This window comes from Salmo salar, chromosome ssa09 (genome assembly GCF_905237065.1).
Source record: "Salmo salar chromosome ssa09, Ssal_v3.1, whole genome shotgun sequence".
Taxonomy (NCBI): Eukaryota; Metazoa; Chordata; class Actinopteri; order Salmoniformes; family Salmonidae; genus Salmo; species Salmo salar.
Window position 1 is genome coordinate 26,597,001 of NC_059450.1, and position 26,456 is coordinate 26,623,456.

At 44.0% G+C, this 26,456-nt stretch overlaps 1 protein-coding gene across 1 annotated transcript; it reads right to left on the reverse strand.

The window, feature by feature from the left end:
- Positions 1-925: 925 nt before the first annotated feature.
- LOC106611107 (lysocardiolipin acyltransferase 1-like) lies at positions 926-24,186 on the reverse strand. Its single transcript, XM_014210973.1, has 10 exons — positions 24,092-24,186; positions 23,516-23,659; positions 13,647-13,693; positions 5,304-5,492; positions 5,120-5,260; positions 4,373-4,489; positions 3,622-3,799; positions 3,090-3,250; positions 1,169-1,187; positions 926-947 (listed from the first exon to the last, which is right to left on the reverse strand). Exons 1-10 carry the CDS (start codon positions 24,184-24,186, stop codon positions 926-928), a joined length of 1,113 nt encoding a protein of 370 aa, XP_014066448.1.
- Positions 24,187-26,456: the final 2,270 nt, after the last annotated feature.

The following is a 26,456-nucleotide window of genomic DNA, read 5'->3' on the forward strand; positions in this document are numbered from 1 at the left end:
GGTGCTAAAATAGAATTTGGTTAAATTTTTGACGCATGATGTGCATCAAGTCCCACCTCTCCCATCTCCTCATTGGTTTATAGAAGCATATACCACGTGGGTGATTGAAAGATAAACTGAGGTCCACACTCCAGTCCAGTTGGTAGCGGTAATGCACCTTAAAGTTGGTTGCCAACCACCATATAAAGTCCACAAAAGAAGAAGAAGACTGAAGGAAGAGAGATTACTAGAAACTAACTAGGTTTCCCCTTTTATCTGTGGATTAAGAAAGCTATGCTAAAAAGAGCTCCTGGTTTCATGTTCCTCCAGGGATGAGAAGGAATAGGAACATGTCTCGTGATGTGTCATTGCAACCAGTCAACAGAATGATGGAAGCTGTATCATCATCCTTTCACCCACTGTAATATCTATCATAGTGAGTGTGGACTTCATTTCAGCCACAGCACAAGGATGATGAAAGAAACAGTTAAGGTAATAATTAGAGCCATATGCATAATTGCCCTGTGATTTATAGTCCCTGGAGTGGCTATTTCTAAAAGTCCTGTATCAACCTGGCCTGCATTCGCCCTCATTTATTCCCAAGGATGTCAGCGTCACTCCCTCCCTCTCTACCTCAAGCATTAATGAGCTGGGATTTAAAATCAGAGCAGAGACTCATGCTTGCAGACACAGCTCATAGACCCAACACCCACGCACTGCACACACACTGACACACACACTGACTCATACACAACTGGCATCATACCGTTAGCAGTAGAGGAAAAAATAGCATGCTTTCCATTGACATCATTCTGCATCACGTTGCTAGGGTACGGATGAGTCAACATTTGTTGCCACGGAAACACTGCTTCACCTTCAAATCGCTTGCCCTCTGTCTGTCAGTGCCACAGCAGACTGGTGTGGTGAGTGTGTTTATATATATGGTCTATGGTGTGAGCTCACTATGGCTGTAACATGAGCGCACACGGTCTTATTGATTCATTCACTACAATGTTTACTAGGACTGCTCCAAGAGACCACAACTACAATATTCTAATGGTAGTACAGCTTGTCAAAGTAGTTTTGTTGAATATTTAGACCACCGACAGTGGTGAGTTGATATAATGTTGGGTCAGCATCCTGAACGCCAATCAGTGAAGAATGAATTTTACATTGCACATTTTCAAACAAGACACACAAAGCAGGGCATCTGCATGGGATGAAATGTTATATTTATTGAACAGCGTGATAACTGACAACATTGGCCAGTAAAGATTTATCTGAGGACAGTGATTGTATTAGAGTCCAGCATCAGAAGTTGATTCTATTATGGACAATAACAAAACACAGAGAAAACCCAACAGAGAAATAGAGAATTTTGAGAAACCAAGAAAGATAAAGGAAAACAAAGAGAACAGATGAGAGAGCGACGGAGAGAGATGGGTGAAATGTTTAAATTCCAGCTGTTTCAGAGATTCTAGTAATAGAAAGATGAGTAGTAATTTGGTAAGCCATTGACATCCTGATGAGAGAATTGTTAACGCAGTCTAATCACAGTGGCTGGAACCAGCCCATACACCTGAACAACAGGGCCTCGTATTTCAAGAAACAAAAACACATCGATAACCATCGATGGTTACCATCTCATTTTATTCTTACAAAAATTATAATTTGACTTGCAGTATTGAGGTGGTCAGTAGATCAAACAGTGTCCTTCATAAAAATGGTTCTGGATTTGCAGAACTCTATATATGGCAAGGTTGGATGTGGCATTGAGAGCAGTGGCTAGGTTACTAGTGGACATAGCACTGCCCATGCTATCATTTTAATTTCTTCGTTTTTTTGTCATAATCGGTAGAGCCTTCTCAGCTGTCGTTCACTAATTGAGTTTAGCTTGCTGAGAGCATCGGTGCAAGTTTTCTGGGGAGAGAAAGAGGTGGGCATGAGGCTTCTTTGGATTAGGGCGACTTCAAGGCCAGTTTTCCACTCCAAGTCTGGTCCTCTGTGTCCCCCTTGGACATTGTGGGTGTTGTCTAAATTACATTCTTCCACCCTCCACCCTCTCTTTCTAAGCTGCTTTGCAGTTGCTCAGTCTCAGATCTCGATTCCTGAACCGTCGCCCATTCCAATAAAGAGTGCATGAAAGTGTTGCTGCAGTCCACAAATACCTTAGCAGCGATGCGTGGTGGAACTGCCCTGCCCAGTTTTGGCAGACTACTACATTTAGTTTGATTCCATTTTACATCACATGGCTGATTTTTGCCTTTGGATTTCCTGGTGCAAAAGCTACTTCCAGCATGTATACAAAAATGATCAGGTTTACAGGTTTATCGAGAGGTAAGCAATGAAAACAACTTAGCTCGTCTATAAAGGCTCAATGTAAATGGATTGATAGTAGCCTTAATGTCTTAGACAGTGTTCAGATTCCCTGCCAGCAAACACTTTAAGTGCACGATTGACTCATCACTTTGACTGAAAGCATTCAGTTCTACCGGTAATCACTTTTTGTTGGCTAATGATTGCTTGCAGAAACAGTGATTAATTTGGCTTGACTAATGGATAATCTACATTGGCTAAACACAGAACAATAAAGGCAAAAATGATCATAGTATACACACATCTAATGTATGAGTGCTCTATACTATGGCTCTCTTCCATCACTTAAAATAAATAAATACATAACCAAGGGAAACACAAAACAATAATAAAATCAATTTAAAACACATAGCTATAACTGAACTAAGAAATAGTATTCTGGCTATTATTATGACACTCTGGTTCAAGAATGATATGAAATAAAATCATATAAGAGCAGAAAGGATGAACGAGGACAGTCCTCTTAATTGTATAATGCAAGGAAAGACCGCAACAGACGGTCAGACACATGAAGGCGTTACAGCTTAATGGCTATGATGAGTCACTATGACCCCTTCCCGTTCCCACCCACCACCTTTTTCTTTTCGTCCCCAGTCACAGACTTCCAGTTGAGATGACAGGCTAGCTCCAGTAGTTCCAGCCCTCCAATCAGCTTCTGTCCGAAGTAGACCCATCATCAACAGGAAGTACAAACGTAGCTGGACCCAGAGCCAGAGGTATGCGTAGTTAGGTTATGAAGGAGCTCCAGTAGAACAGTGAGGCTGTTTTGATCAGAGCCATGTGGAGCTCTGTCTTACACGGGGGCACGCGGCACACTCCCTGTGGAAAGCCCCGGGGCTCAGCGGCATAGAGGTCACTCAGGCGGACCTCCCTTTCAGCCCAGTGCTCCTGGGTCCTTTTATTTTTTAATTTTATTTCACCTTTATTTAACCAGGTAGGCCAGTTGAGAACAAGTTCTCATTTACAACTGCGACCTGGCCAAGATAAAGCAAAGCAGTGCAACAAAATCAAACAACACAGAGTTACACATAAACAAACGTACAGTCAATAACACAATAGAAAAAAATCTATGTACAGTGTGTGCAAATGTAGAAGAATAGGGAGGTAGGCAATAAATAGGCCATAGAGGCGAAATAATTACAATTTAGCATTAACACTGGAGTGATGGATGTGCAGATGATGATGTGCAAGTAGAGACGCTAGGGTGCAAAAGAGCAAGAGGGTAAGTAATAATATGGGGGTGAGGTAGTTGGGTGTGCTATTTACAGATCGGCAATGTACAGGTACAGTCCTGCAGGTCGGAAGGGGAGGATAGAGGCCTCGCAGCAACGCAAATGGAAGTGGATCTCCCGGGGGAACTCCCCCAGGATCAGGTGGCGCTCTGTCTGGGGGATGTTCTTGGGGTAGGCCACGGTGATGTCATGGACGGCATCCAGGTTGTTTCCTGTAAAGGAGGGGAGGGGTGGTTACACAACCTGTATGACCAACATCGTGCATCTTTATTTTAACCGTGGGGTTTGTGCAGACACTGATGTGGAAGACTCATACACTTGAGTCAATGTAACTAAAGAAGTGAGGGAACAAGTCCGATGACATCACCACGGTTCAGAACACTGGCCAGCTAAGCACCGCGAGCGGCAGTACTTAAGACTGCTGGAGGGCTGCCAGGATTATCTAACAAGGCAATATGAGATACCCGGGGGTGCTGTAATGTGTCACAGTGTTGATGAAGCACTAGTCTGAGATTTCTAAAGAAAAACAGGTAGCACTGTTTGATGTGGCTTGTTATTTTTTTATTTAACCTTTATTTAATCAGGTTCATCTCATTGAGATAAAAATCTATTTTCCCTTCACGCTTGAATCATTTGAATGACATAGGCTAACACTTGTCATAACAAGTGCTAACTAATGAGGACTACAATACAAAGTCACTAAAACACCCTTGGTTAAACTTTAGTGCATGTTGTGCAAAATGGGTAAAGAATAACAGTATATATCAATAAAGTGAACCCCTGGCCTTTGCGGAGAGTGTCCACGATGAAGGTGAATCCGGTGGTGCGGTGTTGCAGCACATACTCAAACCTAGGCAGGTCGTTCATTTCCGCAAAGTCATCACTTCTTGCTCTAGTGTAGTCTGCAGGAGAGAGGACAACAGAGAATGTGAAGTAGCCTCAATAATATTGTCAACATCTATAATAATTGACTGTCACAAGATGACATTTTACATTCAATTCTTCGATAGGGTTTAACACACTACTGTAAGAGTGAGAGAACATTAGTTTTATATCATTTTCCTCCATAGATATGAATAAAATATAATTTTTTATCAAGTTGATTTAATTAAAATATATGACACTAGCCTAGGTGGAGCTCTACACCTGTGGATCCCTAGCTATCCTCTGAGGGACAATGCTAAGACATTTTTGATCCAGAAAGGGTCACAGAAATAGTCAGGGGGCCACACTGATCCAAATCCCACCACCAGCCGTCCGGGAGAGGAGGGAATGTAGGATGTATTACTTAAACTATTACTTCTAATGTGTCATATATCTGGCCCTGGGTCTGTAAGTCAAACTGATTTTAAGAACATTGTATGCACATACACAGAGATACACATAGACCACCCATACATCCTCAGGGAGTTACAGTATAAAACCAATGTTAACAGGCTTGGGGATGAGAGCTGGAAACGGTTGATGCAGGGTGCTCATGTCCTATCCAACAATCATTGCCCTGGTTGGCTGATGTCACTGAAAGCTGTTACCGGTCAGGTCAGTGCCCTCAGGGAAGAGGAGGAGCTGCAGGTGCTCTCTGATGTCACAGAAGTATTCCAGCATGTTCCCCATGTGGCTGTGGTCCTCCTCCCACTGACGCTTGATGAAGATGAAGCACTGTGTAACCCATGCTGAGGTGTGTGTGTGTGCGCACATGTTTATGTGTGTGTGTGCGTATGTTGCCTATACCCACCTTGAGGTAGATCTTCTCCAGGCGCAGGTAGCTATACCTCAGCAGGCAGAACCACAGGAACATCCAGTCCAGGTGGGTCCGGTGGTTCATGATGATCACACTATGCTCCCCTGGGATGAAGCCATCACCCGTGATCACCACCATTACCCCAAACACCAGCTCCAGCAAGGCTTGCACAGAGGGAGGGAGGGAGGGAGGGAGGGAGGGAGGGAGGGAGGGAGGGAGGGAGGGAGGGAGGGAGGAAGGAGGGAGGAACAGAAAGACTGTCATTTAATTTGGTCCTACTGTATTCCCTGTATTTGCATTCTTTTTCACAAGAGCACCCTGTATAAACCTCATCATCTTTAGACAAAAACAAAAAGGCCAAGAATAGTACAAAACAAGGTCAGTGAGAGGTCAAAAAACATCAGGGCAAGAGATCAAGAAAGGTCTAGGGAACACATCAAAGAAGGTTAGGAGGTCAAAACCAAAAAGGCAAAACAGTTAAACCACCGTGGTCAAACAAAGGTGATAAAAAAAGACAGACATAAGTAAGAAGATGCAGAGGTAAGGAACACAGACAGAGACAGGAACAGATTGGTGTAAATATACTGCTCAAAAAAATAAAGGGAACACTTAAACAACACAATGTAACTCCAAGTCAATCACACTTCTGTGAAATCAAACTGTCCACTTAGGAAGCAACACTGATTGACAATAAATTTCACATGCTGTTGTGCAAATGGAATAGACAACAGGTGGAAATTATAGGCAATAAGCAAGACACCCCCAATAAAGGAGTGGTTTTGCAGGTGGTAACCACAGACCACTTCTCAGTTCCTATGCTTCCTGGCTGATGTTTTGGTCACTTTTGAATGCTGACGGTGCTTTCACTCTAGTGGTAGCATGAGACGGAGTCTATAACCCACACAAGTGGCTCAGGTAGTGCAGCTCATCCAGGATGGCACATCAATGCAAGCTGTGGCAAGAAGGTTTGCTGTGTCTGTCAGCGTAGTGTCCAGAGCATGGAGGCGCTACCAGGAGACAGGCCAGTACATCAGGAGACGTGGAGGAGGCCGTAGGAGGGCAACAACCCAGCAGCAGGACCGCTACCTCCATCTTTGTGCAAGGAGGAGCAGGAGGAGCACTGCCAGAGCCCTGCAAAATGACCTCCAGCAGGCCACAAATGTGCATGTGTCTGCTCAAACGGTCAGAAACAGACTCCATGAGGGTGGTATGAGGGCCCGACGTCCACAGGTGGGGGTTGTGCTTACAGCCCAACACCGTGCAGGACGTTTGGCATTTGCCAGAGAACACCAAGATTGGTAAATTCGCCACTGGCGCCCTGTGCTCTTCACAGATGAAAGCAGGTTCACACTGAGCACGTGACAGACGTGACAGAGTCTGGAGACGCCGTGGAGAACGTTCTGCTGCCTGCAACATCCTCCAGCATGACCGGTTTGGCGGTGGGTCAGTCATGGTGTGGGGTGGCATTTCTTTGGGGGGCCGCACAGCCCTCCATGTGCTCGCCAGAGGTAGCCTGAATGCCATTGGGTACCGAGATGAGATCCTCAGACCCCTTGTGAGACCATATGCTGGTGCGGTTGGCCCTGGATTCCTCCTAATGCAAGACAATGCTAGACCTCATGTGGCTGGAGTGTGTCAGCAGTTCCTGCAAGAGGAAGGCATTGATGCTATGGACTGGCCCGCCCGTTCCCCAGACCTGAATCCAATTGAGCACATCTGGGACATCATGTCTCGCTCCATCCACCAACGCCACGTTGCACCACAGACTGTCCAGGAGTTGGCGGATGCTTTAGTCCAGGTCTGGGAGGAGATCCCTCAGGAGACCATCCGCCACCTCATCAGGAGCATGCCCAGGCGTTGTAGGGAGGTCATACAGGCACATGGAGGCCACACACACTACTGAGCCTCATTTTGACTTGTTTTAAGGACATTACATCAAAGTTGGATCAGCCTGTAGTGTGGTTTTCCACTTTAATTTTGAGTGTGACTCCAAATCCAGACCTCCATGGGTTGATAAATTGGATTTCCATTGATTATTTTTGTGTGATTTTGTTGTCAGCACATTCAACTATGTAAAGAAAAAAGTATTTAATAAGATTATTTCTTTCATTCAGATCTAGGATGTGTTGTTTAGGTGTTCCCTTTATTTTTTTGAGCAGTGTATATGAACCACATGCAGTCTGTGATCCATCGGTACCAGGCGGGTGACATCAGCATGAGAGGAAGCACAGAGACTAGCATTAAGATGCTGCCAAGGAAACTACCCAGAAACAGGGTCACCACAAAGTAAAGCCTCCGCACTGACACCACCATACCTGGAAGAGAGAGAGAGAGCGAGATGATTTCACATTTATATTTGGACTCTCTTAATGCATCAGTGAACTTGTTAGTTCACTACAGTAAAAGCAGTTAAACTGATCATGAAGCAGATATACTGTACATAGGATATTAACACTTCCAAAGTAAGCTAATCAATTCTCTAGAATTCTCGGCGGATATGGAACAGCAAGCTTAGGAGTAATGAGGAAGGATTGGGTGAATCATGGAGTTGCCTAACGTAAGACAAATGGAGTTATCAATGTCCTCATAACTAGTAAACCCTCCTGTTCTGTTCATCTTCCTAAACACTTCCACACAAACAGTGGAAAAACCAAGGCAGACATTCCTATTGTGGAATGTAAATAGGGGTTGGAGCCAGGAGTTTCTTACTGTTAAAATGCTGTGAGCAGGGAGACTGGAATATATGCAGCTCGCCTGACAACCTTTTTTTAGACCTGAACATTTCACATTTCCACTGAATAGCCTAAATATTTTTGCATATAACTCAGCCTACAGCTGTCTTTTGTGGGATCATGCTTTCGAGAATGATGCCATCTGGGGTCCACTCAACACTGTCATACGCCTTGGCCTATATTCCATTTTGTTCTTTTCAAAGCTACTGCTGTATTACAGTAGGTGTTATTTCTAATAAATCAGATGTAACATAAACATGCTGAAATTCAAAACCTAGTACAGAGACTTTGACAGCTGACGGCAAATCTCCATATGATCATGTCAGATGATATTTAGTCTTGCCCCACAGGGACCCTTTGTGCCTACTAGTGTTCATAGAAATCAGTTGCTGAGTGGAGGAGTGTATCAGATTTAGGTTTATGGGGCCTTAACAGCTCAGTATTGCCAACCAATGAGCATATCCTAACAAAAAGTATAAACCCAGCAGGTGGGACAAACTTTCCCAGAACTACTGTCAGTGTCACCTATTACCCTAAAAATGGGGATGTTGGCTATGTATGCTATGCATGTGGCTTTGGATAAAACTATAAGCCTATGAAGAAAAAAAAAAATCATAACACTAAATCAGTAGAACATATGGCTTTATTCATGCTGTTAGTCTTTATTGCTTGGTCTTGCTGACACAATGAACCTGAGCTCGGCTACAGGGAGTTCTGCTCTACGAAGCAGGTGTTTTGAACTGTGGTTCACACTCCTCCACCTCCATTAACGCTGTAATCGCACAAGTCTCCCATTTCCATCCCCCTCACGTAATTACCACCACGCTTAGCAACAGCAGTACCATTACACGGCAGGTCTCCCGGTAGCAGCATTCAAAGTGGTTGATGGAATAACAACTCAGGTGTGTGTCATACAGAGCCAGGATGGGGGTTTAAGGGTTGTTGTTTTTTAGCAATGGAAAATATGAAGCACGGGAGAGGTGAGGAACACGCCGGCTCAGCACAATTGTCACAATTACGCCTCCCCTGTTACTGCTCTCCCCCATAACATACTTACACACACACACACACACACACACACACACACACACACACACACACACACACACACACACACACACACACACACACACACACACACACGTGTCGGCAGGAACATGCTAGAGCACACACACCTTTATGGTCCCCAGAGGATGAGAGGTGAAAAGTGATAAAGTCATCACATCATGAGGGATGTAGGCAAGGGAGGGATGTAGGCTATTCACACGCTCACGGAAAACATTTTCTTTCGATGTTCAATGGTGTAGGACTAATAAAATCATAGAAAATGTGATTAAGTCTATATAATGAGGATTGATTAAATGTTTATTCAATCACCATAGCAATATGTGATCTAGCCTAACTGCAATGAAACATATATATCTGCTCATAGTCTGACCCTGCATAATCTGGAAATCATTTTGAGTGGAGACCAGATATCACCATAGAGGAAATGGAAATGAAAGGTCAACCATGTCTAAACAACAAGCCGTGCCCATTCTTGGTTCTCTGCTCTCAAAACCATTAGCCAGAGTAATTCAACTTGTGAGTTAGGCTAGCTGAACAACCCTCTCTGTTGCAGTGGAAAAACAGAGAGGACTTCAACCCCTGGGTTCCATCTCCACTGTGCTCACAGCTAATTGCTGCCTGCTGTCTGTGATGAGTGGTGCAATTCGCAGGGAGGGGAGGGTGAGGGTTAGTCAGCGGGGAAAAGAACAACGCTTTAATAACTTTTACCCATTGGATCTCTGATAAAGATCAGGGAGAGTACAAAAAAGCCAGAACACAAACACACACCCAGATACACACACACACACCTGTAAAAAGGCTTAGTTGTGCCAATGATCAATACGCAGCCTGTGGACTTAGTCAGTACATACAGTAGACTGTAAGGTTAGCCCACTTTCAATATGAACTGTGCCTGTAATAGACAGGGCACACTGATTGCACTTGAATAGGACAATGGGGCCAGTGTAGCCCATTCATAGATGCTAACCACCTTTAGCGTCTATGAGTGAAGGTATCTTCTGGCCTGGGAAGTTCTGTTAACACTCATCTCTTGCGGTACAGTTTTGGAAACATAAGGAACATATCTTTCATATCAGCAAGTAATAATAATAATAATAAAAAGGTTCAATTACTATACACCTTTATAAGGTTGGGGTTAGTGTTCCCACACAGCCATATCTCTATGTTACAGCGTTTATTTACGGAAGACAGACAGAAGACAGAGGCGACCACCTGTGCTAATTAGCTATCTAGCGTGCTCGAACACCTTTGTGTAAGTGTAACTGGGGAGGAATTGTAGTGAAAGTGTAGTTCATCGGTTTTAGGGACACAACTGTATGGATCTGTGCAAACCGGCTACAGTAAGTGTATACTTTTTATTTGAAAGATTCTTTCTTGCTGATATGAAAGATAAGTGATGATAATTGACGTTTCTAAACGTTAAAACAGAGTGTCGGGATTGTAGTTCACATGGTCCCCCTGGTTAGCAGTGCTTATAGCAAAACAATCTTGGGATAATGCCTTGGGTTCTAGAGAGCAAGTGCCAGTGCAGTGATGACTTCATATCTAAGAGGCCGACCATTCAGTTAGGACTCTCGTCAGGGTTAGGCCAGTTGGCCCGGATACTGTGCCCACAGGGGCCCACATAAAGCACTGCCATCCCTCCTCCAGAAAGAAACACCTTGTGCAGAATGTGTGCGCACGTGTGTGTAAAGCTTTCTAAAAATCTCATCAAGAATGATAAGGCCTAGAAGTGTTTGGAATGTGACCAGGAGATAGCCTGCTCATTTCGCTAATGGACATCACCACTGTGAGGATTTGTGTTGGTGTCAGAACACATAGAGGGCAAATGGTCTTATTATGGGTTGTGCTTAATCCCTGGAAAATAACTCAATTTGACAGAGAGAATGCAGTTTAATGAGGTTGATACTGCAGTCTAAACTGGAAGAAAAACATCAAAAGCATAGTAGTTAGTAGACTCTTCATTTATTCATCATGAGCTGAGCCATTTTCACATTCCAACAGCACACCTTGATTTCAACTCAATGACAGGGATTATTGGGTAGGTTACCAGCTAAATCCTTTTTAGCTACTGCAATGACCTGGCAGTGTGGAAAGCATCACTGCTTGGTATGGCAACAGCACCACCCTCGATCGCATGCCACTACTTAGGGTGGTGCGGACAGAATCAGTACATCATCCAGGACCTCTAAATTAGGTGGTGTACGTGACATTAAAACTTTTCCACCTTCACATGCAATACCTAGGCTAGTTCTGCACCCCTAAACAAATAAAAAAAGGTCTTAATGTGTGTTCTTGTAAAATAGTAGTGTCAGCTGTAAACATAATTGCTAGCTAGCTAGTTTTTCCCCCAAAAAACTAAAGCAATGCTTTAACTGAAATGTAATATACTCTTTACTAACTAGTTATCTGCTTTTATTTTAGCTGCTTAGTTAGCACGCTAGATTCGCTAGCTACCTCAGCTTTGCCAATCCTGGTAGACAGTTAGCCTAACGTTAGCAAGCTAGTCTAAATAACAGCTGCTGGCAACGGCTAGCTTGCTAACACAGGCTTATAAACTGGTTCGCCAAAAGAAAGTTTCACTCAGTATCAGAGGATCATGAGAAATGTAAACATTTGGCAAAAATTGTTACCCACCTGAATGTTATTCGCTTCAAATTCACTACAAATTAGCATCTGTCGGGTGGGGCAAGACGAAATGTCAACAACTTGGTTGCAACATAGCTATTAGCCAGCTAGCATTAGCAAGCTAGCATAAAACCAGTTGCTGAAGCGAAACCTCTTTTGCGGACACGCTGGTTGTTGTGAACGCATGCGTGGTAGATGCACAAATATTATTTTTGTATATTAACATTGCATTTATGAAAGTTAACGGTGTGAGATGGATGCATGCTTTGCAGCCGCCATAGCTAGCTAGCTAACCTTTTAACTCGAATGACCTCTCAACTTCTTACTCTCACTCAAGCACATGCCATCAGGGGACCCTGTTTATGTGGGCTGGGTGAGGAAAAGTGGACAGCAGGCCTGCTGTGTTGGCTTGAAGGGGAGTCAAACAGCTTTATCAGACTTCCTCCTCTAATCAAAGTGCATAAGAGAGAAGAAGATAGTGTTGGTGATTATGTGTATTTGTGATGCATATAATTAGCAATCAACTGTACTTCATAATGATTGTGATCTGGAATCTCTGCTCCAAGACTTTTAAAGGAATGACAAAGAACAAGCTGGTGTCATTTTGTTATTTTACCCAAAGTTGTGACCAGTGCCTCTGTTACTAAATTACCACAGCAGTCAGTGAAGTGTTTATTTCTCTCTCTCTCAAGACTTTTCATGGCCTGCTCCCTGTGTCATGCACATTATCTGAGTGTCTGAGTGGACTGTAGGGGTTTATCAGTTAACATCTCCAGCATCAGCGCATCACTTCAGAGGGATACTGAAAGCTATGCTGTGAAACAACCTCACTGAGTTCTGTTTCAATGCTAGTTCACATTTGACAACAGAGAAAGACACAGATGAGATGAGCACACACACCCGGCCATTGCTGCATCCTTCCTGTTGAATGGTGCCTGCAAGCTCAAACTGAAGAAGAAAACACTTGATGACCTTATCCATCATCAGTACCACTGAATTTTTGACAAGAGTATTTCAGTTAATGGACCACGTGAAGAGGCGACACTACAAGTCCCTCTTGAAATAGCCTACTTGGCTTTTAATTAAACATGTCAATACGACACTCAGCGGTATGCTTCCATTTCTCAGAAGAGATTCTTAATAAAATAACCTGGGTGAAAAAATAGGGTGAAAACATTCAACATATAACAGTGTAAGAACATTGTCGTTTCACTTTGTCTGCGACGGACTCGGACTGTGAGACAGACAGAGGATGTCATTTTCGGGCATTGGACATTGTGTCTTGGGTTTATTTTCAAAGGAGTGTATAGATAGCGCTTTAACAAGACTTTATTGGAGAGAAAACATTTCTTCTGGTTTGTTGTTTTTAAACATTCTTGTCCCTTCTGACCCCTTGTACTTTTTGGGAGATGTGGCAGCCAGTGGGGAGGTGTGATGTCACTGACCAGAGCTAGGCTAGGTTTCTAGTACAGAGGCTCATGAGGCAGTGTAAATTCAAAACAAAATAGATTTTATTGCGTATAAGGTTCCAACCTAAACGATCTCTTCAAGAATCAAGAAATGTTCAGCAAATAAAACTTGCAACTAGAGCTACCTGCTCTCTCAGTCCTCTTCCCCGTGAGGGGAAACCAGCAGTTGATAAGTGTGGCGCCTAATTGAGTAGCCAGCCACACCCTTAACGAGTTTATTGAAGTCAGCCGTGCCTGTTCATCTTCAAGCCAGTGTGCGCATTCCCGGCTGACTGAATGGCTTGTGGTGCTGGTGAGGACATGGACATTAGGTGGATGACCCTCATGGTACCATACTCCTTTCTTCTCATGAGGGAAGCCGTCAGGGACCAACGATGACCCATCCAAAGGATTCAAGCTGATAGCTGAATTCCAGGCTGACCATCTGGCTTGTAGTGCTGGTCGTGGTAGGAGGGTTGGCCCTGACAGCTTCACAGGAGAAAAGAGAGGGGAGGAGAAAGGGGTGCATGGAGTTCAGAAAAGAGACAGGGATGATTTAACTCAAGTCTTCTTCCCTTTCACCCCACCCCTCTTACTGGGTCTTGCATAATTGTCTAATTTCCTGATCTCCTGTCTTTCTCTTTTTACTCTCTCTCTACCACATCTCTCTCTCTACCTCATCACTCTCTAACTCTCTCTCCATCTCTCTCTCTACCTCATCTCTCTCTCTACCTTCCTCTCTATATCTAATCTCTCTCGCTCACCTTCTCTCTACCTCATCTCTCTCTCTCTACCGCATGTCAATTCAATTCAAAGGGCTTTATTGGCATGGGAAACATATGTTTACATTGCTAAAGAAAGTGAAATAGATAATAAACCAATGTGAAATACACAAGGAGAAATTCTCTCTCTCTCTCTCTCTCTCTCTCTCTCTCTCTCTCAATGTTGAGGTGAGGCTGTTTTTTCTACTCTGGGTTCCAGTCAATAAGGATTACGTTTTTTGGGGGGGAAATCACCATCATGTGTCACAATGTGCAAACATAGAGTGATTGAATTAACATAATACAATCAGTGACAAAGCTCCTTTGCTGTGCTGTAATCTTTTCAAATCTTCACCTTCCTTATCTTATCCTATCTTGACTTTATGTTATCTTTGTTTGCCTACTTTGTAAGTCACCAAATCATTCACGTGACTGTTGATGAACCCCTTGGCCCAATGTACTTCACTGCTATGCTCGCTCCCTTGGCCAACGTACCTCTCGCTACACTCTCTCTTGGCCCAGCCCTACTCTGACCTCCTTTATGTCTCTACCCATTCCCATCATTATCTCTTCTGTTTCTTCTCTTGTTATGCCAATATGTGCATATTTATTTTATTTATCTATTTCACCTTTATTTAACCAGGTAGGCAAGTTGAGAACAAGTTCTCATTTACAATTGTGACCTGGTCAAGATAAAGCAAAGCAGTTTGACACATACAACAACACAGAGTTATACATGGAGTAAAACAAACATACAGTCAATAATACAGCAGAAAAATAAGTCTATACACAATGTGAGCAAATGAGGTGAGATAAGGGAGGTAAAGGCAAAAAAAAGGCCATGGTGGCGAAGCACATACAATATAGCAAGTAAAACACTGGAATGGTAGATTTGCTGTGGAAGAAAATGCAAAGTAGAAATAGAAATAATGGGGTGCAAAGAAGCAAAATAAATACAGTAGGGGAAGAGGTAGTTGTTTGGGCTAAATTATAGATGGGCTATGTACAGGTGCAGTAATCTGTGAGCTGCTCTGACAGCTGGTGCTTAAAGCTAGTGAGGGAGATAAGTGTTTACAGTTTCAGAGATTTTTGTAGTTCGTTCCAGTCATTGGCAGCAGAGAACTGGAAGGAGAGGCGGCCGAAGGAGGAATTGGCTTTGGGGGTGACCAGTGAGATATCCCTGCTGGAGCGCGTGCTATAGGTGGGTGCTGCTATGGTGACCAGCGAGCTGAGATAAGGGGGGACTTTACCTAGCAGAGTCTTGTAGATGACCTGGAGCCAGTGGGTTTGGCGACGAGTATGAAGCGAGGGCCAGCCAACGAGAGCGTACAGGTCGCAGTGGTGGGTAGTATATGGGGCTTTGGTGACAAAAACGGATGGCACTGTGATAGACTGCATCCAATTTATTGAGTAGAATATTGGAGGCTAATTTGTAAATGACATCGCTGAAGTTGAGGATCGGTAGGATGGTCAGTTTTACGAGGGTATGTTTGGCAGCATGAGTGAAGGATGCTTTGTTGCGAAATAGGAAGCCAATTCTAGATTTAACTTTGGATTGGAGATGTTTTATGTGAGTGTGGAAGGAGAGTTTACAGTCTAACCAGACACCTAGGTATTTGTAGTTGTCCACATATTCTAAGTCAGAACTGTCCAGAGTAGTGATGCTGGACGGGCGGGCGGGTGCAGGCAGCGATCGGTTGAAGAGCATGCATTTAGTTTTACTTGTATTTAAGAGCAGTTGGAGGCCATGGAAGGAGAGTTGTATGGCATTGAAGCTCATCTGGAGGGTTGTTAACACAGTGTCCAAAGAAGGGCCAGAAGTATACAGAATGGTGTCGTCTGTGTAGAGGTGGATCAGAGACTCACCAGCAGCAAGAGCGACATCATTGATGTATACAGAGAAGAGAGTCGGCCCAAGAATTGAACCCTTTGGCACCCCCATAGAGATTGCCAGAGGTCCGGACAACAGGCCCACCGATTTGACACACTGAACTCTATCAGAGAAGTAGTTGGTGAACCAGGCGAGGCAATCATTTGAGAAACCAAGACTATTGAGTCTGCCGATGAGGATGTGGTGATTGACAGAGTCGAAAGCCTTGGCCAGGCCAATGAATACGGCTGCACAGTATTGTTTCTTATCGATGGCGGTTAAGATATCGTTTAGGACCTTGAGCGTGGCTGAGGTGCACCCATGACCAGCTCTGAAACCAGATTGCATAGCGGAGAAGGTGCGGTGGGATTCGAAATAGTTGTTAATCTGTTTGTTGACTTGGCTTTCGAAGACCTTAGAAAGGCAGGGTAGGATAGATATAGGTCTGTAACAGTTTGGGTCAAGAGTGTCCCCCCCTTTGAAGAGGGGGATGACCGCAGCTGCTTTCCAATCTTTGTGAATCTCAGATGACACGAAAGAGAGGTTGAACAGGCTAGTAATAGGGGTTGCAACAATTTCAGCAGATAATTTTAGAAAGAAAGGGTCCAGATTGTCTAGCCCGGCTGATTTGTAGGGGTCCAGATTTTGCAGCACTTTCAGAACATCAGCTGACTGGATTTGGGAGAAGGAGAAATGGGGAAGGCTTGGGCGAGTCGCTGTAGGGGGTGCAGTGCTGTTGACCGGGGTAGGGGTAGGTGGAAAGCATGGCCAGCCGTAGAAAAATGCTTATTGAAATTCTCAATTATAGTGGATTTATCGGTGGTGACAGTGTTTCCTATCCTCAGTGCAGTGGGCAGCTGGGAGGAGGTGCTCTTATTCTCCATGGACTTCACAGTGTCCCAGAACTTTTTTGAGTTTGTGAGGCAGGAAGCAAATTTCTGCTTGAAAAAGCTAGCCTTGGCTTTTCTAACTGCCTGTGAATATTGCTTTCTAACTTCCCTGAAAAGTTGCATATCACGGGGGCTGTTCGATGCTAATGCAGAACGCCACAGGATGTTTTTGTGTTGGTCAAGGGCAGTCAGGTCTGGAGAGAACCAAGGGCTACAGTGGGGGGGGAAAGTATTTGATCCCCTGCTGATTTTGTACGTTTGCCCACTGACAAAGAAAGGATCAGTCTATAATTTTAATGGTAGGTTTATTTGAACAGTGAGAGACAGAATAACAACAACAAATCCAGAAAAAACGCATGTCAGAAATGTTATAAATTGATTTCCTATCTAATGAGGGAAATAAGTATTTGACCCCCTCTCAATCAGAAAGATTTCTGGCTCCCAGGTGTCTTTTATACAGGTAACGAGCTGAGATTAGGAGCACACTCTTAAAGGGAGTGCTCCTAACCGCAGCTTGTTACCTGTAAAAAAGACACCTGTCCACAGAAGCAATCAATCAATCAGATTCCAAACTCTCCACCATGGCCAAGACCAAAGAACTCTCCAAGGATGTCAGGGACAAGATTGTAGACCTACACAAGGCTGGAATGGGCTACAAGATCATCGCCAAGCAGCTTGGTGAGAAGGTGACAACATTTGGTGCGATTATTCGCAAATGGCAGAAACACAAAAGAACTGTCAATCTCCCTCGGCCTGGGGCTCCATGCAATATCTCACCTCGTGGAGTTGCAATGATCATGAGAACGGTGAGGAATCAGCCCAGAACCACACGGGAGGATCTTGTCAATGATCTCAAGGCAGCTGGGACCATAGTCACCAACAAAACAATTGGTAACACACTACCGTGAAGGACTGAAATCCTGCAGCGCCCGCAAGGTCCCCCTGCTCAAGAATACATATACATGCCCGTCTGAAGTTTGCCAATGAACATCTGAATGACTCAGAGGACAACTGGTGAAAGTGTTGTGGTCAGATGAGACCAAAATGGAGCTCTTTGGCATCAACTCAACTCGCCGTGTTTGAAGGAGGAGGAATGCTGCCTATGACCCCAAGAACACCATCCCCACCGTCAAACATGGAGGTGGAAACATTATGCTTTGGGGGTGTTTTTCTGCTAAGGGGACAGGACAACTTCACCGCATCAAAGGGACGATGGACGGGGCCATGTACCGTCAAATCTTGGGTGAGAACCTCCTTCCCTCAGTCAGGGCATTGGAAATGGTTCGTGGATGGGTATTCCAGCATGACAATGACCCTAAACACACGGCCAAGGCAACAAAGGAGTGGCTCAAGAAGAAGCACATTAAGGTCCTGGAGTGGCCTAGCCAGTCTCCAGACCTTAATCCCATAGAAAGTCTGTGGAGGGAGCTGAAGGTTCGAGTTGCCAAACGTCAGCCTCAAAACCTTAATGACTTGGAGAAGATCTGCAAAGAGGAGTGGGACAAAATCCCTCCTGAGATGTGTGCAAACCTGGTGGCCAACTACAAGAAACGTCTGACCTCTGTGATTGCCAACAAGGATTTTGCCACCAAGTACAAAGTCATGTTTTGCAGAGGGGTCAAATACTTATTTCCCTCATTAAAATGCAAATCATTTTCTAACATTTTTGACATGCGTTTTTCTGGATTTTGTTGTTGTTATTCTATCTCTCACTGTTCAAATAAACCTACCATTAAAATTATAGACTGATCGTTTCTTTGTAAGTGGGCAAACGTACAAAATCAGCAGGGGATCAAATACTTTTTTTCCCCCACTGTATATCTGTTCCTGGTTCTAAATTTCTTGAATGGGGCATGCTTTTTTAAGATGGAGAGGAAGGCATTTAAAAAAAATAACCAGGCATCCTCTACTGACGGGATGAGGTCAATATCCTTCCAGGATACCCGGGCCAGGTCGATTAGAAAGGCCTGCTCACTGAAGTGTTTCAGGGAGCGTTTGACAGTGATGAGTGGAGGTCGTTTGACCGCTGACCCATTACGGATGCAGGCAATGAGGCAGTGATTGCGAGATTTTGGTTGAAAACAGCAGAGGTGTATTTAGAGGGCAAGTTGGTTAGGATGATATCTATGAGGGTGCCTGTGTTTACAGCTTTGGGGTGGTACCTGGTAGTTTCATTGATAATTTGTGTGAGATTGAGGGCATCAAGCTTAGATTGTATATATTGAATATATAGTGGATTAATTAGAAAAGAAAAGCAGCATGATTGAGAAATAAGAGGTGTGCTGTGTGAGCGTGTAAAGAGGGTCAAATGTGGGTGGCCCCTGGCCAATGCCTGAGAGTTGGCAGCACTGCCAATCCATGTGTACAATCGTGCAGTAGGTACAGTGGACAACAAGCAGTTTAGCAGTTACACCGGTGGGCCCCCCTGGGTAAATTAATAAAACCGAAAGTTTACCTTGACTTGGAAGAGTTGGATAGCCTTAGCCATATAACTAACATAAATAGCATTCCTCTCTGTTTGAGTCAAGTTGTTGAGTAAGCTAAATTAGCTGCATTAGCTAGCTAAGTAGGTGAAACTGAAAAAATACAACGAAATATAGCTGTCTCTCTCTGCTGCTTCTCCTTAATTTTTGAAGAATTGAATTTGTTCAAAACTGTTAATCTATTGTCATTCTCTCTTGAGTCAACTATTCACCACATTTTATGCACTGCAGTGCTAGCTAGCGGTAGCTTATGCTTTCAGTACTAGCTCTGATCCTTTGATTGGATGTTCGTGCTGCAAGAGCTCTGATAGGTTGGAGGATGTTCTCCGGAAGTCGTCAAAATTACTGTGTAAGTCTATGGAATCATGAGCCACTAAGGGTTTGTATTAAAGTCACTGTACCCAGAGCAGGATGGAAAATATCTGTCCTCCAGCTACACCATGGTGCTACCCTACAGAGTGCTGTTGAGGCTACTGTAGACCTTCATTGCAAAACAGTGTGTTTTAATCAGTTATTTGGGGACGTGAATATATTTAGTATATGTTTTTTATGTTTTTCTAAAAGGGATAACTTTTTTAATATACAGAGCAGTATAGTGAATGGTGGTTGGAATGTCAGAGACAGAAGAATAAAGTAAGAGAGAGAGAGAGAGAAATAGAGCCAGCAAGAGCTTATACTGTCCATAAGCCACTGTGTCAACCAACATATCATGCTTGTGCGAGAGGGTGTGTGTGGTGTGTGAGGGGTGTGGGTCCAGGTGTGAGTGTGAGTGTGTTTGAATGTGGGGAATGGTGCTGAAGTTAGAGGGGAGAGTGAGGGAATGAGAGAGCGAAGCGAGTTGTTGACTGTAGGAATCAGAGAAAAGTTGGGGGGTGAAGGGGTCAGACTGTGCTGACACACTGGGATCTGTGGCAGATTGTTTCCATAGGAAAGAATTTCAAGAATTGGCTAGGAGAGCTATCAGTAATATGCTGTGAGCACTCCGACAACAGTTTAATACACAGCCAGGCACCCATACATACACTCACTCATGCACATTCTTGCACCCAGCACCACAAGCCAACAACGGTGTGCAAGACACAATCCGTCCACAGTGTCACTGTGGAATTTCTGATGTTATCGCTGCCCAAATGAAAGCTGTCGCCCTTGCAGACCACCATGTACTTAAATGGTTGTTCACACAAGGACATTGCCAAAGAAATTACATTTATCGAACAACATGCTTTCCACCTGGCTTCCCCAACCTGGCCAACAGCTCTGCAGCCCCCGCAGCAACTTGCCCAAGCCCCCTCCCCTGCTTCTCCTTCACCCAAATCCAGATAGCTGATGTTCTGAAAGAGCTGCAAAATCTGGATCCCTCCAAATCAGCTGGGCTAGAAAATATGGACCCTCTCTTTCTAAAATGATCTACCGAAATTGTTGCAACCCCTATTCCTAGCCTGTTCAACCTCTCTTTCATATCGTCTGAGATCCCTAAAGATTGGAAAGCTGCCGCGGTCATCCCCCTCTTCAAAGGGGGAGACACTCTAGACCCAAACTGTTATAGACTTATTTCCATCCTGCCCTGCCTCTGTAAAGTCTTCAAAAACCAAGTTAACAAACCGATTACCGACCATTTCGAATCCCACCATACCTTCTCCGCTATGCAATCTGGTTTCCGAGCTGGTCACGGGTGCACCTCAGCCACGCTCAAGGTCCTAAATGATATCATAACCTCCATAGATAAAATATAGTACTGTGCAGCTGTTTTCATCGACCTGGCCAAGGCTTTCGACTCTGTCAATCACTGCATTCGTATCGGCAGACTCAATAGCCTTGGTTTCTCAAATGACTGCCTCGCCTGGTTCACTAACTACTTCTCAGACACAGTTCAGTGTGTCAAATTGGAGGGCCTGTTGTTTGGACCTCTGGCAGTCTCTATGGGGGTGCCACAGGGTTCAATTCTTGGGCCGACTCTGTATATATATTTCTCTGTATATATCAATGATGTCGCTCTTGCTGCTGGTGATTCTCTGATCCACCTCTACGCAGATAACACCATTCTGTATACATCTGGCCCTTCCTTGGACACTGTGTTAACTTCACTGGGGTAGCCCCCCCTTCTTCTCAATTTTCCACCTGAAGACATACCCAAATCTAACTGCCTGTAGCTCAGGCCCAGAAGCAAGGATATGCATATTCTTGGTATCATTTGAAAGGAAACACTCTGAATGTTGTGTAAATGTGAATTGAATGTAGGAGAATATAACACAATAGATCTGGTAGAAGATAATACAAGGAAAAAACATACGTTTTCTGTTTTTTATTGCTGTTGCATCATCTTTCAAATGAACAAGAACAGCCAAACATTCAGATAGGATGCTGGGGATGATTTGAATGAAGAACATAAGAGGACAACAATAGTGGAGCAAAGTTTCAGACAGATAACTTCAAGAATGAGCGAGCTACATGACATTGAGCATAAAGTCACCCACGTGTCCCACACAAATGTACCCAAATGTACCCAAGTGGCCGAAATTGTGATACATTTTGAAGCAAATAACTATATACAAAATACATAAATGCTATTCTAACACACCCCCCCCCCAAAAAAAAATATAAAAATAAAATAATAATAATAATAATAATAATAATTTAAAATCAAAAATAACAAGGGTAACTATTTACACACTTTCTATTTACAATATTGGGAAGACCCTCAGTCCTCTACACAAAATTGTGCTGCTGATGCCATGGCCGATAGCAGTCTCTTTCTGCTGTAAAGCAGAGGGTTACTGAACAGGTGGTGCAGGTGAGGGGGCATTTCCTGTGACAAAGCGCACAATGACGCCTCCCTACTGTGCCCTTTTTGCCCCGAGACACATTCATGCCTGCAGAGATGAATCTGGGCAGGTGAACACCACTGGTTGAAGGAGCAGAAGGGACAGAGGTAGAAGGGACAGAAGGTGATGCAGTGGACTTGCTGTAGCTAGCAAGATCCCGGATGAGCAGCTCCCTGAAGGCTAGCTGTGAGATGGGGGCTGTCCACAGCTCTTAGCCATTTCCTTCTGGAGGATGAAGGAATTCACCACAGCAATGTCGATGAAATTATAGAAAAATGTCTTGTACCATTTCATTGTCTTGTGGAGAACATTGTAGTATCCTATCAGTGTGTCTGACAGGTCCACACCTCCCATGCCCTTGTTGTAGTCCTTTACAGCAGCTGGAATGGGGACATTGTTTGTGGTCCGTGCCCCGGTACCATCCTTCACACGCCTGACGACGTGATCGCCACTGAAGGACTTGTGGATACTTGTGCACATGACCACCTCTCTGGTATCCATCCACTTTACAAAGAGCAGGCCATCTTCACGAATCCATTGCATGGTACCCCGCTCAGCCCGCTTAGGCATGTCGTTCACCTTTGTTTTCAGAAAGCCCACTCTGTTGGTCCGAATGGTGCCACAAGCCCACACATCCCGCTTCCTCAGGTCTGTAAACAGGGTAGGGCTTGTGAAGAAGTTGTCCACAAACAGTTTGTAGCAATTCCCCAGCAGTTGAAAATCCCAAAAGTCCATTACCGGTAGCAAAACAGTTTTTCCCCTCATAAACAAAAAAATTGCAAGTGTAGGCACACACAGAATCAGCCAAAACAAACAGTTTGTAACCCCATTTTGTTAGTTTGTTACACATGCATTGTTTGAGGCCAATTCTGGCCTTTGAGGCTAATTCTGGCCTTTGAGGCTACCATCCTGTCATCTATGGACAGGTTCTGGGCGGGCTGAATATAGGTCTTGCAGGCCTCAACGGTGTTGGGGTAGAGAGGTCTGATTTTGCAGAGCCTATCAAATCTTGCTGTGCCTCTCTTCTTGTCATTCTCCCCATCAACGTCTGGGTCACTGATGTGAAGCGCCCGTGAGATAGCCAGAAATCTTTTACAAGACATGACAGTGGCGGGGAAAGGCAGTTGATAGAGAGCTGACATTTTCCAGTAGTCCCTCAGAGTTTTCAACTTCACTAGCCCCATGTAAATGACCAGTGAAAGGTAGCAGAAAAGGTCTGACATGGAAATGGGCTTCCATGCTACTTCCTTTCCTGCCTGCTCCTTAGCCCCATACTTATTCGTGTTAGACACCAGGGAATCAATAACAGACGAGGTGAAAAACAGTTGAAAAAGTTGAAGGGGGCTGTACTTTGCAGTCATGTCTAGTTGAGGTCCTGGCTGCCTTTTTGGTCTAAATACTGGTGGAATTGGTTCCACATCATCTTCTAGCACAGAGTGCCAACGGCCCTCTGCCACTCTGTCTGCAGGTTTCTCTCTTCCCCACCTCCACTTCTTGGTCACTGTCTTCACACCTCTAGATGGCTGTGTAGGTGTGGAGCCGGAGACAGCAGGGGTCTGGCTGGATGAACCAGCTTCAGAGGGGGGTGGACACCTAGACATTGGGGGCTCATAATCAGAGTCACTGCCACTGTGAAAGAAAAAAAAATCAGTAAGAATACTTTCACGTATGAGCCCTATATCAACACGTAAAATAAACAGATATGTATTATATAGAGAACAGGGAACATAATCACTATGTTGAAGTGCTGTTCCATTCCATGTTTTTATAAAATACATTTAAAAAATATATAACACAGACACACACACACACACACACACACACACACACACACACACACACACACACACACACACACACACACACACACACACACACACACACACATCCACAATGTGTAGCCAATGTGTACTTTACACATTTCATTACACATTTCATTACTGATGATATTTTTATATATTGCAAATAAAATAAGAAAATCAACAACAAAAAAATCTCAAATGAATAATATTTGATATTATTAATTTCAAACAATGACATTAGCATGAGAATTAGCCTTACAAGTCCAACATAGCATCCTCTCCATGGAGAAACATGTCTTCCCCCTGCGAGTCAAAACTAGCCTCGCTGAAAGATTCATCTTCCTGAAGCAACATGGTCTCGCTTTCTCTATCAATTTACTCTATAATTTGGGTTAAATCTGTATACCTAGACTTTGTTTTAGCTTTTCCTGATTTATTCGCCATAATTTAAATATATAACATTTCTGAAAATGCTCTTGATTATGTACTGCTATGCGTAACACTCGTGGCTCCGTCAAGTAGGATTTGCAATGGCGAATGAACCTCTTTTACGCCAGAGTTTACGACAAAGGCTGGTCTTCGAACGTATAACCATTACATATTGCCGTTTACCTCAGCTCACTGGCTATCTTCCAAGCTAGATTTCAAGATGATCAGTGGTCATTGGGCCAAAATACAGTCAATCAACGATAGACCGGTCCTACCATTGGTGCGCAATGAGGTCATTGATTGGTGTCTTCAAATCGGTTTGCTTCGGTCAATACGTCCCGGGAAAAGAACCATGACATTTGGTTGTGTTACTAACACCCAGAGGATTGCAATGAAACCAACCATGACTTGATAAACGTTTGTTTAGTGTGTGTAATTACCACAAATGTTTCGTCCAAAGTTGAATGAGACGGAAATCACGACGCAAGCGGTTTACAAATGTTTTGTGTTAGGCTATAACAATGGATTTTATCAAACAAAACAAACATTCACTGTGTAGTTTGGACACATGGCATTGCCTCCAGAGGAAGAGCTTCAAAGGTAAGCGATTTATTTTATTGTTATTTATGACTTTCGTGACGCTAGTGCTTGGTTGGAAAATGCTAGTAATACTTTTGTGTTCTGGGCGCTGTCCTCAGATAATCGCATGGTATGCTTTCGCCGTAAAGCCTTTTTGCAATCTGACACAGCGGCTGGATTAACAAGAAGTTAAGCTTTTAAATGATGTAAGGAACATGTATTTACAAGAATGTTTAATATTACGAATGGTGTATTTAGAATTTTAGCACTCTGCAATTTCACCGGATGTTGGCCAGGTGGGACGCTACCGTCCCACGTACCCTAGTGAAGTTAACAAACCTCCAAACGAGCTTCGATGCCATATAACACTCCAACTGTGGCCTCCAACTGCTCTTAAATGCTAGGAAAACTAAATGCATGCTCTTCAACCGGTTGTTGCCCGCACCCGCCCGCCCGCCTAGCATCAATACTCTGGACGGTTCTGACTTAGAATATGTGGACAACAAATACCTAGGTGTCTGGTTAGGCTGTAAACTCTCCTTCCACACTCACATTAAGCATCTCCAATCCCAAATTAAATCTAGAATTGGCTGCCTATTTCGCAACAAAACCTCCTTCACTCATGCTGCCAAACATACCCTCTTAAAACTGACCATCCTTCCGATCCTTGACTTCGGCGATGTCATTTACAAAATAGCCTCCAACACTCTACTCAGCAAACTGGATGTAGTCTATCACAGTGCCATCCGTTTTGTCAACAAAGTCCCATATACTACCCAGCACGGTGACCTGTACGCTCTCGTTGGCTGGCCCTTGCTACATATTCGTTGCCAAACCCACTGGCTCCAGGTCATCTAAGTCTTTGCTAGCAAAGCCCCGCCTCATCTCAGCTCACTGGTCACCATAGCAACACACACCCGTAGCACACGCTCCAGCAGTTATATTTCACAGGTGATCCCCAAAGCCAACACCTCATTTGGCCGCCTTTCCTTCTAGTTCTCTGCTACCAATGACTGGAACGAATTGCAAAAATCACTGAAGCTGGAGGCTTATATCTCCCTCACTAACTTTAAGCATCAGCTGTTAGAGCAGCTTACCGATCACTGTACCTGTACATAGCCCATCTGTAAATAGCACACCGAACTACCTCATATTATTTTTTCCCCCTTTTGCAACCCAGTATCTCTACTCGCACATCATCATCTGCACATCTATCACTCCAGTGTTAATGCTACATTTTAATTATTTTGCCACTATGGCCTATTTATTGCCTTACCTCCCTACTATTTATTGCCTTACAACATTCGCACACACTTTTCATAGTTTTTTCTATTGTGTTATTGACGGTACGTTTGCGTATCCCATGTGTAACTATTGTTTTTGTCGCACTGCTTTGCTTTATCTTGGCCAGGTCGCAGTTGTAAAGGAGAACTTGTTCTCAACTGGCCTACCTGGTTAAATACAAAAAGAAAAACTTCTCCCTGCGGTCCCACGGCCTCATCATTATCAGCCTCTGTATATTAATAACTCTTTATGCACTGCTTTTTTTCCAGCAAGGGGAGAATGTCAGCTCATTGTTCTGTTTCCAGGAAGTGTCCCAAAGACCTTGGGAGTGC